Here is a 17,634-nt window from a genome sequence, read left to right on the forward strand (position 1 = left end):
TCCCTTCCTTTCTCCAGGTGGCCAGTGTGGTTATCTCCAGAGCCCCTAGCGTCCTGGGAGGGGCCTGGCCACCCTTAAGAAGACAGCCACTCACATCTGTTTAGGGTGGAAACAGCCAACTCGATTTATTGAAAATCTATTACAATTATTCCTTTGTTACACAGGTTTAGAATATTTTAAGGTATCCTTTCCTGGGCATTACAGTTAAAACTTATGACACGTCTACCGGATTTTTTGAAAATGTACAATGCGTCATTTGACATTGTATTTCAAAGTCCCTGATGTCCTGGAATCTTTACTTTGGGTTTTTTTTTTTTTTTGGCTTACCATTTTTTCTTTTCACCAGCGTTTGTCCAATTATATATATTGGGAGGAAAAAATAAAATTACACCAAAAGAATTTCTGCAAATATAAGAAGTAATTTTATTGCAATATACTGTGGCAAGAGTGGTCTGGGGAGAACGGGACATATTTTGAAGTTCAGTACAAATTATAACAACTTTGAAGGGACCACAGAGGAAGCAAATGACAGGAGAAAAGGACAAATTGGATGGGATGAGAAATGAAAACAGAATCACATGACCTAGACGCAGTCCACGGGGCGTCGCGGGGCAGTCCTCGGCTATGGCTTTTCTTTTGAAGAGGTGAAGGTGACAGTCATTGGCACATGCTGGTATCCTGGGCTCCAGAGACTCTCCAAGCCAGACTTTTCTTTGGCAAGAGCAAGACTTATTTTCCAGGGAAATTTGGAAAAGCCGCGTTGGCGGTATTGTGTTTCTCCTGGGTGACTTGATTGTGGCTTCCTAAGCTGGAACTGCGTTCTGGTGGGGGTGGGGGACAGCACCAGAGCCCCACGGGCTCACCCCAAGGGCCCAGCCTGCATTTCCCACGGTGGAAGGAAAAGGCGCTGCACCTGGACAACTTTTCACAGTGAAGAGATCGCCTTTCCTGGCTGCCCCTCGGGTCCTCCTGCCCGCAGACGGCAGTCCCCCGACCTCGATGGCCAGGAAAGGGTTCCCCAAAGGGGACCTGACCCGCCCCGAGCTCTGGAGCTGTTGATGCTCGCATCCAGGACATTTGAAATGGGAATCCGAATCGGCTACTTGGAAAAGAAGAGACTCATGGAGTTCATTGTACATTATTCCATCTACCGAGGCAGCGCATGGCACGACTGAACGGCTTGGAACAAACACAGAAATTAGCACCACAAACATTCAGGAACCAAATACAATCCGCTATGGTCACACCACAGACAATGCAGAAAGAGGCTTTTTATTGCTTGTGTGTGTTTTCAAATCAAGTAGGCACAACCCAGTCCTCGTAACAGCCCTCGGGAGTGGACGCACTGGGGCGGGAGGGCGCAGGAGAGCGCAGGAGGGAGAGTGCTTGGCTATCCTGCCCAGTGGAAAGGAAAGTGACGTGCATTGATCTTAAAGTCCTTGGCAACAGACTGTGGAGGCAATAAGAGGATAAAGAAAGCAGGGAGAACGAGGCATGGCCAGGTACCCCGGTGCGCCTTCAAGGAGACCTTAAAACAGATAGCACCACAAGAGAGAAGTGTAAAAAATAAGCACCAATTTTCATTGAGTTATCACCTAGAAAAAAATGTGGTTTCCCTGCCCTGGACATTCTCCCATCAGGCTCTGCAGGAAGAAAAGCAGAAAAAGGAAGCAAATAAAATTAATCTAAACCTGTGTTTTAGTCTAAGTGCAGGTAGAAAAAAGTAAAATATCAATTTTTTTTCCCTCCCTATTAAAAAAAGGTCTAGAGTCAATCAAAAACTGTCTGAAAAAGGGGCACTGGTATCTGCTTTTCAACGGCAGCATCAATTCTTGCTGCCCCGGGTAAATCTCCAATCTATTGCACGTTCTTGGCCAGGGCGGGGGTGGGGAGACTTCCTATTTCTAATCAGAACTGTACTGCAACCCAGAATCCATGCCTCGCCCATTCTGTCCGCGGGACTGAGGCTGGGTTTCTGTGCATGATTGAAAGCCAGGCACACTTAACATTTATAACAATACAATACAAATATTTACTTAAAACTCACAAAAACATAAGCACCTTTAATCCATCGGGAAGGCACCTGCAGAATGACATTTGGCCTCTAAATGGATCGTGTTGGGGGTCGTTAAAAACGGAGGCTTTGGTGACGGTGGGATGACCTTTTACAAGGCTTACCTCGGAACATTGTTTGAAGGTCAGGGGAAATACGCATCTTCAAGTTGAATTTAGAAAAAAAATACAGTGTCCAAATCTGGCAGTCCCTCCCCCAACCCCTGCCAGCTATTCGCGAACAGGATTGGTCGGGCGAGCTGGGGGGCCGGAGGCGTGGCCCCGCTCCCGGGGCGCGTGGGTGTGGACAGAGCGTGGGGCGGGCCCAGGCGCTGTGGTGCAGCTAGGTCATGTGATTCGGCTCGGGGTGGGTGCGCGGCTCCTTCCCTCTGTTCTCTCCGGGCTGGGGTCCCACGCCCCGCGGTGCCGAGGGGCAGATGAAGTCAGGCGGGAGGGGAGGGAGAAGCCTTCGCTGTCCAGGATCAGGACGTGCACGGGACACTCACGAACGAACGGCATGCTGAGGTCACGAGGTTGCTCTCGGGAGCCCGGGCTCCGCGGCTCCTAGCCCATGAAGCAAGCTGGCCCCACTTCAAATCCAAATTTCTGTGACGCTTCACCGAAGTCATTGAACATGATGTCCACGATGGGCACCTGCTCCACTTTGGGGGTGTCGATCTCCAGAACCGTCTTCTGGTAGCCTTTCTTGGTCTGGGGAAGAGGGAGACGGGTGGCCGGTGGGTAAGAACAGTAGGGGGTCTTGGGGTTTACCAATCGCCCCCCACACTCTGGCTGGCTGGGAAACCCAGACTGGTGTCCTGTCTCCCACCCATGGCTGTGCTTGCCCGGGCGAGTGTTGGAGGAAATACGGTTGATCAGAGCATGCACTTAACCCCTGTGGATGTCCCGCGAGTCCCCCTTGCACAGGTGGGAAGGGGGTGGGGTGGGCATCAGCGAGGCGACAGAACCCTCCCAAGGCTTCAGGTGCAGCTGAGGCGCACACAGGATTGAAGCTGATCAGCCTTCCCCCCATGTCCAGTCCAGACTCCTTGTGATACCCCAGGTATTTGCTTCCAGGCAGCCCCCCAGGACCCAGGGCCAGCTACAGAACAAATAGGGCACATGAGAAAAACAAAGGGGGGCTCTGGGTTAGCAAAGGAAGGCGTCCAAGGTGGCACTGGCAGAGCCTTGAGCCAAGTAAGACCCCCCTACGACCACCTGCCTCACACCGCCTTAGGCACTTGGTGGGCTGGGTCTTCACCTTCACAAGTATGGGAAGGGGTGGGGACCTTCTATACCCTCTGGTCCAGAGGAGTCATAGGTAAACTGAGGCACAGAGGGCCAGGGTAGCGCAATGAACCTGACCTGCAGGATGAGTTGGCACCCATCCCTTGCTCAAACCAGCAAAACCCTGGGCGCTGGGGTGGGGGATGGAAGGCTAGGAGAGGCCTCCTCCCTCCCAGAACACAGGCGGCGAAGGTGTGAGACAACACAGGTGGCGAAGGTGTGAGACCACAGGCGGCGAAGGTGTGAGAGAGAACACAGGCGGCGAAGGTGTGAGAACACAGGCGGCAAAGGTGTGAGAACACAGGCGGCGAAGGTGTGAGACAGAACACAGGCGGCGAAGGTGTGAGAACACAGGCAGCGAAGGTGTGAGACAGAACACAGGCGGCGAAAGTGTGAGACAGAACACAGGCGGCGAAGGTGTGAGACAGAAACACAGGCGGCGAAGGTGTGAGAACACAGGTGGCGAAGGTGTGAGACAGAACACAGGCGGCGAAGGTGTGAGAACACAGGTGGCGAAGGTGTGAGACAGAACACAGGCGGCAAAGGTGTGAGAACACAGGTGGCGAAGGTGTGAGACGACAGAACACAGGCGGCGAAGGTGTGAGACGACAGAACACAGGCGGCAAAGGTGTGAGACAGAACACAGGCGGCGAAGGTGTGACACAACACAACACAGCGAAGGTGTGCGATTCTTTGGTCCCTCCCCAAAGCCACCCAAATGTAACTCCCGGTGTTCAGGGCATTTATTACTGAGGCTGAGCTGGCCCTGCTGTCCTGTCAACTTCCCCCAAGACAGGGGCCCTGGAGGCCGCATCTTTCCCGCAAACCAGGAGCCTGCAAACGCATGCTGGGCAATGGCTTTTGCCACCTCAGACCCACACCGGATTTACAGTCTCAGCGGGATCTGGGCCTGGGAAGGATCTTCCACTGCCCCATCCCCAGAAGAAATGATCAGATAAGCAAGTCGAGCCAGCCAGGGTTCCCTCCGGGGTGGGAGGCAGTGTCCCCAGGACGCAGCCCTGCAGAGGGCCCAGCACAGGCTCCCAGGCCAGAGATTTCGATAGCAGACAACAGCTCCAGCTCTCCCAGTGTTCCGCTCCCTGACCTATGGGGAGGGCGTGGCCGTGGAGGGCCTTATTCTCCCCGGCTGTGATCTTAATGTTCCTGTTCCCAAGGATGGTGTTAGGAGGTGGGGCCGTTGGATGGGAGCTGAGGAGGTCCTGAGGGTGGAGCCCCATGAGTGGTATTAGTGCCCCTATAAAAGAGGCACCCAAGAGACTGCCACGTGAGGGTGCAGTGAGAAGCTGCTGTCTGCAACCTGGAGGGGAGCTCACCAGAGCCTGCCTTGCTGGCAACCTGGTCACAGACTTCCAGCCTCCAGAGCTGTGGGTGACAAATCTCTGTTGCTTATGAGCCACGCAGCTGGTGAGATTTGTCGTGGCAGCGAGTGGACTAAGAGACCCTGAGTTACAGCCAGCCAGCCGCGCCTCTCCCAGGCTTCTGAGGCTCGGACACGGAGTGAGTAAACATCTGTGGTTTTAAGCTGCTAAATTTGGGGGGCTAATTGGTTACAAGCAACGGATAACCAATTCACTTTCTGTGACTCAGTTTCCTCAGCTGGAAAATGGGCACGCCACCGTCACAGACGCACTGTGAGAATGAACGAAGCTCACCTCCCCTGGTATTACCCACGAGACTCTCGAGCTTCACCTCCTAATGTCCACTTCTCCCCACGACCCTGCCCTTCTCACACCCCTGCCTCGATAGGAACACCTTTCTCCTTACTGCAGCTGGCTCGGCCTGGAATGATTTTCAAGTTGGGATTGGAACTTCAGAGCGAACGCGAGTTCTCAGGGAGCTGGTTAACCCCATGCAGCTCTGACCCCCGCCCAGAGAGGCTGATTCCGTCAGGCTGGGGTGGGACTCAGAATCTGCATTTTAAAAAATGGGTGTCTCAGATAATTCTGATAGGCATGTTCACGACTGGCCTTTGAGAAATGCTGTCCTAAAGGACCTCACCACAGGGCGCCCCGGGGCTCGACAGCAAAAGCACACGGTTCCACAGAATGCCAAGTGTGGGGCAGACAGCACCCTGTGGCCAGCTCAGCCGTGCAGAACGCAGCTGGGATGCTGCTGTCCCACAGGCCTGCCTGGGGGTGGCCACAGCTCTCCCATGGAGAGGGAGGGCAGGGCCAGTCGCAGCTCTGCGGTGGCTGGGAAGGATGGGTAGGCAGCAGGGCTGGACACAGGATATTCAATGAGAGGCGGCCACCCATACCCTCCAGGGGTGAAGCTCTGGGGGGTCCTCACCCTTCCCACTGGCAAGGAGCGAGAGACCACCCCTGCCTGTCTAGGCCCCTCTCCTCAGGCCTCTGCTCCCTCGCCCGGTCCCACTCAAGGAGTCCAGTGAGATGACCGGGCCTGGCTTCGCTGGGCCACTGCAAGGCGGCGCTGTCCTGGGGAGCTACGTGAGCTTGGCGACAGGTCAGGAAGCCAGCAGGGCAGTGCCCGGCCTTTCTCATCCACCCGGGAGGCCGGGCAAGCAGTTCTTCTCAGTGGTGGCATCGGTCACAGGCCTTCTCGGCGATGGCATCAGTCTTTCCCCGGAGGGACGGGCAGCGTTTGCTGAACTGTCTGGTGATTTCAGGGGATTTATGGGACCCCTCTGCTCCAATTATCAGAGCGCTTAGAGAGGGGCGTATTTAAAGTAGGCCGCTGCAAGCCGCTCTGTTACCCCGTTATTCCAGAGGCATAAATAACCATTACAGGCCAGGAACGGCCCCCCGGAGGCGCCGAAAGCTGCACAAACACCAGGATTTATGCGGCGCGGTGCCTGGGCCCTCCTGCAGGTGATTTGTGCCTCTCCACTGGGCCCGCCGTCAATCAGGCGTCCCAGCCAAACGGTGCCCGCGTTGGAATTCCAATTTCTTCGGCTGTTATTACAATATGAATCACGCAGACCTCCGGGGGCCGAGGCAGGGCTTTTGCCGCTGGCCCGAGTTCGGGGCATCAGGGCCTCCTGCAGCAGCCCCCGTAATTAAATGAGAGGGTTGTGACTTCAAATTGTGGCTGGGCTTGTCAGGGATGAGGGTCAGCAGCGCACGTGCCAGTCTAGGCCAGCGTCCCTGCATGCCACCCCCATGGCCGCCCCGCACCCCAGCTCCACACCGCTGCCACTGCCCACCATTCCACCCAAACCTCCCGTCCAGCCTGGCCACACAGCCTGCCGCTGCCCTCTGGGGTTATGCAGTTTTGAGCCATTCTCTCTCCATCTTTTCAAAGTCAGAATCTTTGCTTTCCAGAAGTAAAACGGCCCTGGGGAGGGAGCTGCTTCTCCTCTCCCAGCCCAGAGTGCAGTCTGGGTAGCCCCGTGTTTCCAGTCCCGTCTCTGTGTGCAAAGACACTCCAAGGACGGTCCTGGAACTCAGGAACGCCCGCCATGGGGAAGGGGGTGAGAGAGCGAGCCAGTGTCTCCTGACTTGTAGCACTGAGTGGCTAACCAGACCCACGCTGCTGACTGCCTGAGGACGTGGCGCGGTCTGGACGGCAGCTGCACTTGGTTCTCGGCTTCGAGGGTCCTGATCCTTGGCCCCAGAAGTGCCAGCTGCTTTGGGTTCCATGGGGAAGAGGAAAGAACAGGTCCTCTATGCCCTTGCAGCAGGTGAACCCTCTGCACTCCCTTCAAACCTGAGTTCTCTGTGAAGAACGGGGCTTCTCCATGGGGGAGATTTTGGCCCTGGGAGATGTGTCTGGAGACATTCTGGGTTGCCGTCACTCACTCGGTAGGGCGGCTCCTACTGGCATCTAGTGGGTGGAGGCCAAGAACGTCAAACAGCCTGCAGTCCCCCGTCAGAGAGCCGTCGGGCCTTGATGTCAGAGGGGCTTGCTGGGAAACTGCTCTTGGACCCGGTTCCCTCCGCATGGCTGATGGGACCAGAACCAGGAGGTGATGGGCGGATGTTACAGACAAGTAGACTTGAGCCCAGTTCTCAGAAGAGCTTCCTCATCCTGAGGCTCTGCAGCCACGGCCTCGGCTGTCTCAGGAGGTAGTAAGGTAACTGTCAACCGAGGTATTCAAGCTGCAGCTATGCCAGGAAGGGGCTATGGTGAGAAGAATGCTGCAGTGGGAATTAGGAGCCTCAGCGCTGCCATCCCTGGGGACCTTGGGCGAGCCGCCGTAACTCTCTGGGCCTCAGGTTTTGCGTATGTAGAAAGAAGGGAATACTGGTATCGGAGGTTCACTTTCGGAAGTGGGGAGTGTTTCTGGTGGCGTTTGGCACACCCAAGACTGGCAGAGTTACATGTCCAGATGCCAACAGCACACCCTCATCACCGGGAGACAGTGGGCTGAGCAACAGCCCTCTCTGCTGGTGGAGTTTAAACGATCCCAGCTTGACCCTATCCTGGGATGCAGGTGCAGCCAGGAAGTCAGGTTCTGAGTCAGAAAGCATTGCCGAAGACTTCTGGGACCTCCCAGAAGTGGGTTTTGCTGACGGAATGAGTAGGGGCAGGAGCGTCAAGAGGAACTGGGATGAAAGAAGTTGGATCTTCCAGAAAGGCCTTAAAGGCAGTAGGAGCCTGTCTAAGCCAGATTAGGGAGCCGGGGTCTGGCCCGCCCTTTAACCTCCACAGGTCCTCTGTGGGATCCATCTTTCTAGCATTGTCTTCCAGGAAACGTTCCCCTCTCTAGAAAGCTGTTCCTCTCCCTTTACCAGACAACACCCACTGGGCCAACTAGTTTCCCTTTTTGCCATGGAGGCCAAGAAGCTCAAAGCCAAACTCAGGGGTCTGTCACTCCAGGTCCTGCCTCTCCTTTACAGGGTTCCTGATTTCTCTTCACCTCCATGCTTACTGCCTGACACTTGTGGTCCATATTATTATCTAAAAATAGTCACAGGAACTGGGTGCTCATCCAGGGCTTGTAGTGAGTCAGACACAATTCTGAGCTCTAAAGGCATGGTTTGATGTGCTCCCCAGAAAGCCCTGTGAGGCAGGTGCTACATTATCCTCATTTGGGGAGGACAGGGAAGGTCCCTGGCATTTTTAAATGCCTCTTTCAAGGGATATGGATCCATCAGCCTTACACAGGGATGAGTTCTGCATATTCCACAGTCAGATCTGAAGTACTGACCCCAACCAATCGCAGAAGGCAGTGGCGGCGGCAAGTACTCCCGGTGGCCACGGGATGGCCCTGGGAGACACAACTTTAACCCTCAGTGTAGCCCTTGGGCAGCAGAGAAAAGGAGCTGAGCGCCCTATGGCTGAGGGCCAGGTGCTTCCCAGCGGTGCTGGGCAGGGGGAGGTGGATTGGAACCCAGGTCCACTCTGCTCCCAGGGCTACAGGTGGGCCTGGTATTCTCAGTGAGTGCCACCCTCTGGCTTTCCTGCCTGCCCGGGCCTCACTCTGAGGACCCATCTGTGCTGCTCAGAGGAGGGCACCCTGCAGGGCTGGCCCTAACGCCAGCCCCGTTCCCCTCAGGAGCTGGCCTGGGTCGGTGCCACGGCTTGGACGTTTGTCCCCTCCAAATCTCACATTGAAATGTGCTCCCAGTGTTGGAGGTGGGCCTGGTGGGAGGGTCTGGGTCACGGGGCTTGGTGCTGCTCTTGGGGTAATGAGCGAGTTCTCGCTCTACTAGTTCCCGTGAGAGCTGAAAAAAGGGCCTGGCACCCCCTCGCTTCCTCTCTCCCGTGCCTTCCACACCCCGGCCCCTTTACCTTCCCGAGACTGGAAGCAGCCTGAGGCCATCACTGGAGGCAGATGCTGGCACCACACCACCTTCCTGCACAGCCTGCAGAGCTGGGGGCCAGGTCAACCGCTTCCCATTTACCCAGCCTCAGGCATTCCTTTCTAGCAACGCAAAAGGACCCAAGCGCTAGGGGGTGCTTTCTGCAGGAATCAGTAGTGGAGAGAACGGGCTCCAATGTCAGTGACAGGAAGACCCACAGACTGGGCTTCTCAGCGACTCCCACCTCCAACCTCTAAAAGGCCACATGATGGGGACATGTCTGAGGCTCCCGCAGGCCTGGGATCTTGGGGCACAGCTGCACCCTAAACACCTCCAGGACACGCAGGCACATCCCAGACCTGTGCGATGGCCCTGGCAGCCCTGGGAGGGGCAGTCTCGAGGAAACCTTAGCGGAGGTGAGCCCAGCTCACTAAGGAGAGAGGAGGAAAGGCGTGCATGTGGGAAGGCCCACGGTGGGACAGAAAGGCAGGGGTATGAGCGCCAATACCAGCCCTGACTGCCCGTGAGGTCTGAGCAAGCCTCCCGCAGCTCAGGCCTCCGTTCCCTTGTCTGGGAGTAGAACAGCTCTCCCCACACGGAGAGGGCCCACGGGGCGGGCAGTCCAGAGAGCTGGCAACTCTCAGTCTGCAGCGTGTTTCCAGCATGGCCGTGCTCTCAGGAACAGGCTTAACTTAGTTCTGGCCACTCTCAGAAGAGCCCTGTCCAAGGAGAGGGAGGCTCCCAGCTCCCAACTGGAACCACAGTGGGTCCTCCGTTCCTCACTCCACGCCACAGCCCTGGATGGGGCGAGGGACCCAGGACCCTGGCTTTTCCAGCCAGGTCTCAGATTTCCCGTCCTAACTCACGGAACTCTCCAAAAGTCCCAGAGCTCTGGCTACACAGGCCTGGGATTCCTAGTCTCCCTGCAACTGTGGGGCTGCCTGGGGGCGAGAGCCTGGTCCGAGGCCCTCACTGCCCTCCGGCAGGCATCCTGGGGACAGGTAAAGCTGTGCTGAGTGAGAAGTGAGCCCCACGGAGGCGTGGGCAGGGATGCTGGGGGCGGCGCGGGACACTCACTGCACAGCCGTCCACCAGGGCGCGGATGTAGGGGTTGTTATCATAGGACATCTCCTCGTCGTTGGAGCCCAGGAAGCGGATGGCCTTGTCGTAGCTGCCCGTGGCTGCGTCCTGCCAGGCCACTGACTGGTAGCAGTGGTAGGTGACATTCTGGTGGGCTGAGGCACTCAGCAGCCGCAGGAAGGTCATCTGTACCACGCCCACGGGGTTGCCCTCGGCGTCCACGTAGGAGAGCTGGGGGGACAGGGGGGTTGGGGCTCAGCAGGGCAGGGACACACACAGCAACAAAGCCCCACATCCGCAGTGCCCTGGGCTTCACCCACACTGTGGTCTTCTTGGGGGCACTACCTGGAAACGTACTACACCCATAGACCCCCGAGGCCAGCGCACGTGGACTCTCCTGGGCGTTCCCAGGAACAAAGGGAACCGTGCCTCATGTCCTTCGGGGCCTTAGATAATCCACCCACTCCTCTTGGCCTGTGTTTATCCTTCAGGGCTCGGCGCCTGTGCTGCCTCCTCCAGGAAGCCTACCCAGAATAGATGCTCCTGCACTTGCTCTGTGGCTGCCCTCCCCGACCTTAGTTTGTCACAGTGTCTTCCCTAATAGACCGTAAGTTCACAGAGGGCAGGATGGCATCCTTCTTGCTCGTTTCTGGCCCTGGTACCCACTCCATGGCTGCCCCAGTGTGGACTTGATAAAGCTTTGCTGCATGGGGAACGGCAGCCAGTGTCTCCTGGGCCAGTGCCCACTGCAGTGCCGGCTGCAGCTGCTCTCCCTGCACATCCACCCACAGCCCTCCTCCCCTTCTGCCACCTGGGTGCACCATCCCAGATGGTGATCTGGGTCTGCCCGGTTTGTATGTGTTGAGTGAACAGAGAACCATTCTCAAAAATACGGCTTGCATGAAGACCTGCCTCTCATCCCTGAAACGCAGAGCTCTGCACCCGATCGTTGGGTCGGGGCACCTGGAGCAGCAGGTGAGCCCTGGCTTCCCCTGAGTCGGGGGGTGCCGGGCCAGAGGGGGGCATTAGGTTCCCTGGGGGTGAGAGGAGGAGGTCTTAGAGCCCCCCTCCCAGCTGAACCACACTGTTCCCTGCGCCCTGGACAGTAGGCGGCCTCCTTCTGCCCCTGAGCCACTGACCGGCTCCTCCCTCTGCCTGGGACACTCCCCACCCGGTAGCAGGTGCCCCCACTGCTGTCCTTTGGGTCACAGTCCAGACCACTGCCCCTAGGGAAGCCTCCTCCCCACCTCCAGCCTTTAGGGCTGGCTTAGGGCCCCTGGTCTGCATCCCAGCCCTCCCTATGTCCCTCCACTCCAGCCCTGGCCCGCTATTATCCTGCCTCAACGCTGGCAAAGGAAGGTGCTCACAAGATTATGTGAACAAATGACCATCTGCCGGGTGCCCAGGATGTACAAGGCCCTGGCCAGGGTGACTGTGAGAAGCTGGAGCCAGAGGGGGCACGAGGCCTCAGGGAGTGAGTGGGCCAGCTGTAGTGAGGTGCTCGGGGGGAGGCAAGCCTGAGGGTCAGGGCTGTGCAGATGGCTGGGGTGACCGGGGACCCTCCTGGAGGCACGGGGTTCCTGGATGATGTCTGGCATAACCACTCAAGAAAGGCCACTCCTCCCCTTCCCAGAAGTGTCCCCTCAGGGCAGTGAGCAGGCTTCCTGTGGCCGGAGTGGCTCCATCTGCCTGCCTCGCCTGTGCCAAAGGTCAGCCAGGGACTCTGGTGACATTGACCCTCCCTGAAAGCCCTCCCAGTCTCTGCACAAATCCAGAGAAGGCATCAGAGAAGGACAACGTGCAGCTTCTTTGGTGGCCTCTCCAGCATCACTAGCTGGGTGTCCAGAACTGGGCTGCTCAGCTCCAGCAGGTACAAGGCCCGTGCGGGGCATCCTGAGCGATGATGCATCTCACTTTTGCATCTGTTGGAAACTCAAGGTTTCTGAAAAGCCTGACACCGCCAGGGGACATGGATGCGTCTTAGCTCCCTGAAATGAAGCATACATCTCTCCCAGCCGAGGCAGGACCTTGAAGGACCTCTCTGCAGGGAAGGCCTGGCTGGGCAGGGCAGCCTGTCCTGTTTGCAGCGTCAGGGAACGAAGCAGGCTGAAGCCAGGGCCTGAGACCTGCTCTGCCCACTCCTGTGCAACTGCTGCTTCGTGGTGGTGTGTTTCGGACCCTGCCTCTGGTCTGCTCCGGAAGAGCCCCAGTGAACACGGGAAGGGAACTGACTTCAGTGTTGCCACGGGTATTTGGACACCAGGAGTGGGAGGAGGGTGAACACACTGCAGGACCCACTTTTTCAACAGATGTCACTAGAACGTGCCCAAGGCGAGCAGCCGGCCCGGGGCCTGGGCCTTCCCAGGGGCGAGGGAACACGCCGCGGCCCCAGGACTATCCGCGAACTCCACTCGGATGCAGCCACGAGAACCTTACAGGCAAACCTTGAGGAGGAAACGTGAATACCAACCGCCAGGCTGTGCCATCCGGCGCTCCTTCTGGGAGGGAACGTGACTGACTCGAGGAAGGGTGTGCACCACAGGGAGCGGCAGTGGGCAGCACCGGATACAGAAGGACCTGAAGCCCCCAGTGCCCATGGGGCGGCAGGGGGGCCCGGGGGCATGGGGCACGCAGCCCTGCATCAGAACTCCAGGGTCCCACGGTGAGGCTCTGCTCTCCTGGTGGGAGGCGTCTCTGCAGTATTATCTCAATATGGTTCATCGTGGGTAACCCTGCCCAGATACAATTCCCATTTCTGGTTTTTTCTTTTTTTTTTTTTTGCTTTTGAGATGAAGTCTAGCTCTGTCCCCCAGGCTAAAGTGCAGTGGTGCGACCTTAGCTCACTGCAACCTCTGTCTCCTGGGTTCAAGAGATTCTCCTGCCTCAGCCTCCCCAGTAGCTGCAATTACAGGTGGACACCACCATGCACAGCTAATTTTTGTATTTTTAGTAGAGATGGGGTTTTGCCACATTGACCAGGCTGGTCTTAAACTCCTGACCTCAGGTGATCCACCTGCCTCAGCCTCCCAAAGTGCTGGGATTACAGGCGTGAGCCACCATGCCCAGCCCTCGAGTAGCGGAATTATAGGCATGCATCACCACGCCCAGCTAAATTTGTATTTTTATTAGAGATGGGGTTTTGCCACATTGACCAGGCTGGTCTTAAACTCCTGACCTCAGGTGATCCACCTGCCTCAGCCTCCCAAAGTGCTGGGATTATAAGCATGAGCCACTGCACCCAGCTGAAAAATCCAGTATCTTTGAGGAAAGGCCTCCATCTACCTCTTGTCCACGTATGATATTCACAGAGCTAGAAATAAGGCCGTGGAAAGATCCTGAAGTAAGCTGACGTGTTCCCTGGGTCGTCCCTTCACCCCACCCTTCATCAACTGTCTATGGGACAGGATGAGAGGTGGAAATAGGCTACTCAGGCTGAAGGTTGCAAATGAGGTTTCACAGCCATTTCCTCCAAGCGAGGAAAACAGGCTCTTTCTACTTTTCCCATGTTGGAGGGTGCTGTGAGAGGCTCTTTTTGGAGGCTGAGAGCTGTCATTGCGGGGAGAGGGCAGTGCCAAGCACAGGCGGTAACCACTCGCAAGACTGCAGAATGGACCCTGCCACCTCGGCCCCCAGCATCCCCAGGGTCCTTCCCTGCCTGAGCCCGCACACCAGCATCCCCTACGCTCTGTCCCTCCGGGCCAAGCAGCCTTGGTCCCGGGCCCTCCCTGTCCCTGGGTGTTTCAGGTCCTTCTGTATGCCAGCAGCTGTTTTTGGAACACAGCACAGAGGCGGCGGCGGCGAAAAGGAAAAGCAGGAGGAGGAAGGGAGAAGAGGACTGCAAGTCCACAGAGAACCACAAAACAGGAAGCCTCCAGAAACACGGCCACAGTGAGCACAGACCCTCGGAGTGTCTGCAAAGGAGCTGGTGTCCGACTTGAAATCAATAACAATGAGGGCACGAGAGATTAATAATCAGCTGTGAATGCCTTCAGGTTACGAGACGAGAGGCTTCAGGGCTGCAGACAGGGCAAAGGCGGCTCAGGGCCAGTGCTCTGAGTCCTTGGGGAAAGTATGGCCTCCGTGTCCACCCAGGGAGGCTCGGGCTGGTGCCTGGGTGCAGCAACCCATGGCAAGTGGTCAGGCCAGAAGCCGCAGAACCCACAGGCTGGCTTCTGAGTGAGCAAGGCCCTCCTTTGAGGGCCACTTGGGAGTGGGGTCACCAGATCCCAGGAAGGGAAGGAAAGAAGGAGAATCTGGGCCATAAATGGCACCCAGAACCCGTCAGTGTTCTGGAACCCTGGTCCTTTAACTTGCTGGGAGAAGAGACGGAACTCTGCCCTGCATTCCAGGAAAGGGTCCAGATCCAGCTCCCGCGGGGCTCCTAGGGGGACACTCCACGTGGCAGAAGCAGCCGCTGTCCTCACATCAATGTGTCCAAACTGGCTCTTGGGCACTACACCGGCCAGAAGAACCTCCTATGTGTTCCTTCCTGGGAGGACAACGTCTTTTCCTTTCAGGGATGGATTCCGTAAGACTCGATCCCCAAAAGCAAAAGCAAGATTCGTACAGTGGTGTGCAGCATAACTGGGAATCTGCAGCCCGGCGGGCAGAGAGACGGCCCCTGAGCTCTGAGCAGCTGGGGAGAGGGGATCCGTGGTGCAGGTCCTAGAAAGGAGTTCTGAATGGCTTAAGTGGTCTGGGATCCGTATCCTCTGCCCTGCCATCAGATGCAATGAAAGCAGCTTCTGGAGCGTCTGACCTCAGTGCCCAGGTGCCTGGGGCTGCACCGCCTGTGGGCAGAGGTGCAGCTCAGGCTGGGGCCCACACCCGGCTCTGGGTGCCCTACACAGAAATGGAAAACCGTCTGCCTACTCCAGGCTGAAACACACTCTTGTTGGGGTGGCGGGGGCCGGGGAGAGGAGTCTTGCTGAGTCTTGCTGTCACATGATGTGGAGCAGTTTGGCAAGAGCGGTGTGGCACACATGGCAGCGATGGGTGCCATGCAGAGCCGCGAGCCAGCCGTGCCGCAAGCAGGCAGTGCCGAGGTGGCCGGGCCGAGGTGGCCACTTACCAGGGACCCCCGCTTGTACTGACTATACCAGGTGGAAGGCTGCTCTTTGGGCCAGCGGGCCATTTTACTCTGTAAGATACGAGATGGGCGGGTTTAAAGCGACAACCACAAAGACGCCAGAGACCACCTTACCAGTTTCCCACGCTTGAATTCACTGAACCAGGAGCCCGGGTTTTCTTTGGGCCAAGAAGTGATTCTGGCCTAAATGTGCAGCAGGGAGGTGGGGAGGGAGAGAAACAGAACAAGAGGGTTACTTCTCCGGCCTCCAGAGCAATGCCCCTCGCTCTCCCGGCCCCGGCACCTGCGTCCTCAGGCGAGGGGCTGCAGGGAGGCCCCACCGAGCACCTCCAATGCAGCCTGAGGGCCCCGGCCCTTGGGGAGACTGAAGGTCATGTGAGAATGAGCCTGGCCCAGGCCCTTGGGTGGATGAGCCTGGCCTGGGGGATAGGAGGCCACGTGAGGAGCCCAGTCCCGGCCCTCAGGGAGACTGGAGGCTGTGTGAGGAGCCTGGTCCCTGCCCTTGGGGAGACTGCAGGCTGTGTGAGGATGAGCCTAGCCAGGGCCCTCGGGGAAACAGGAGGCCACGTGAGGAGCCCGGCCCCGGCCCTTAGGGAGACTGGAGGCTGCATGAGGAGCCTGGTCCGGGCCCTTGGGGAGACTGAAGGCTGTGTGAGGATAAGCCTGGCCGGGGCCCTCGGGGAGACTGGAGGCCACGTGAGGAGCCCGGCCCTGGCCCTTAGGGAGACTGGAGGCTGCGTGAGGAGCCTGGTCCGGGCCCTTGGGGAGACTGAAGGCCGTATGAGGATGAGCCTGGCAGGGGCTCTCAGGGAGACAGGAGGCCATGTAAGGAGCCTGGCCTTGGCCGTCAGGGACGCCGTGTGAGGAGCCCGGCCCTGGCCCTCAGGGAGACAGGAGGCTGCGTGAGGAGCTGGCCCAGGCCCTCTGGCCCCTGCTGCTGCCCAGGAAGGGTGCACTCTGCCTGTCCTGTTTTGCATGTTAGTCCCCAGGCCAGTGCCTGGTGCTCAATCACTGCTGGAAACGCTCACTGAGGGAGAGAATGAATGAATGAATGAATGAAGAATGAATGATGGACCAAGGGGGTGGGGACATCCTCAGCCCATCCTCACAGCCTTGCCTGGCTGCTGCGGCACCAGACTGTGTGCGTGTGGTGTGTGTGTGCATGGTGTGTGCCATGTGGGTATGTGGGGTGTGTCTGTGTGGAGGGTGTGGTGTGTGGTATGCATCTGTGTGTGTGATGTGTGGTGTGTGTTTGTGTGTGTGGTGTATGTGGGGTATGTGTGGCATGTATCTGAGTGTGTGGTATCTGTGTGTGGCGTGTGATGTGTGATTGTGTGTGTGGCATGTCTATGTGTGTGTGTGATGTGTATCTGTGTATGTGGTGTGTGTGTGGTGTAATGTGCGGTCTCTGTGTATGTGATGTGTGGTGGGTATCTGTGTGTGTGGTGTGTGGTATGTGTGGTGTGTGTAGTGTGTTATGGGTCTATCTGTGTGATGTGTGTATCTGTGTGTGGAGTGTAGTATGTGTGGTGTGTATTTGTGTGTAATGTCTGTGTGTGGTATCTATCTGTGGGTGCGATGTGTGGTGTGTGGTGTGTGTGGTGTGGTATGTGGTGTGTATGGTGTGCGTGGTGTGTGGTATCTGCGTGTGTGGTGTGTATCTGCGTGGTATGTGTGGTGTATGTCATGTGTGTATGGTACGTATCTGTGTGGTATATGTGGTGTTTATCACATATGTATGTGGTGTGTATCTGTGTGGTATATGTGATGTGTGTCATGTGTGTGGTGTGTGATGTATGGTGTGTATCTGTGTGTGGTATGTGTGGTGTGTATCTGTGTGTGTTGTGTGTGTGATATGTGGTATCTGTGGTGTGTATTGTGTGTGTGGTGTGTATCTGTGTGTTTCATGTGTGGTGTGTATCTGTGTGATGTGTAGTGTATGGTATGTGTGTGGGATGTGGTATGTGTGGTATGTATTGTGTGTGGTGTGTATCTGTGTGGTGTGTGGTGTATGATATGTGTGTGGGGGGTGTGTGGTGTAGTATGTGTGGGGTGTGTGAGTGGTGTGGTATATGTGGTGTGTATCGTGTGTGGTATGTATCTGTGTGTTTGATGTGTGGTGTGTGTCTGTGTGGTGTGTGATATGTGTCATGTGTGGTGTGTCTCTCGGTGTGTGGTGTGTGGTATGTGTGGTATCGTGTATCTGTGTGTGGTGTGTGGTATGTGTGGTGTGTATTGTGTGTGGCATGTATCTGTGTGTGTGGTCTGTATCTGTGTGTTTGATGTGTGGTGTGTATCTGTGTGGTGTGTGGTACGTGTCATGTGTGGTGTGTATCTCTGTGTGTGGTATGTGGTATGTGTGGTGTGTATTGTGTGTGGTATGTGTGGTGTGTATGGTGT

The 17,634-nt window shown here is 56.9% G+C and overlaps 1 protein-coding gene across 1 annotated transcript in view; it reads right to left on the bottom strand.

The window, feature by feature from the left end:
- Positions 1 to 399: 399 nt before the first annotated feature.
- Positions 400 to 17,634, bottom strand: part of COL5A1 (collagen, type V, alpha 1) — a 166,380-nt gene continuing 149,145 nt past the window's right edge. Inside the window, exons 62-64 of the mRNA XM_011957420.1 lie at positions 15,217 to 15,285; positions 10,143 to 10,376; positions 400 to 2,763 (exon numbers count right to left, since the gene is read on the bottom strand). Coding sequence (XP_011812810.1) covers positions 2,617 to 2,763; positions 10,143 to 10,376; positions 15,217 to 15,285 — 450 coding nt within the window. The 3' untranslated portion in view covers positions 400 to 2,616. The remainder of the gene's footprint in view (positions 2,764 to 10,142; positions 10,377 to 15,216; positions 15,286 to 17,634) is intronic.

This window comes from Colobus angolensis, unplaced genomic scaffold (genome assembly GCF_000951035.1).
Source record: "Colobus angolensis palliatus isolate OR3802 unplaced genomic scaffold, Cang.pa_1.0 Scaffold44, whole genome shotgun sequence".
Classification (NCBI taxonomy): Eukaryota; Metazoa; Chordata; class Mammalia; order Primates; family Cercopithecidae; genus Colobus; species Colobus angolensis.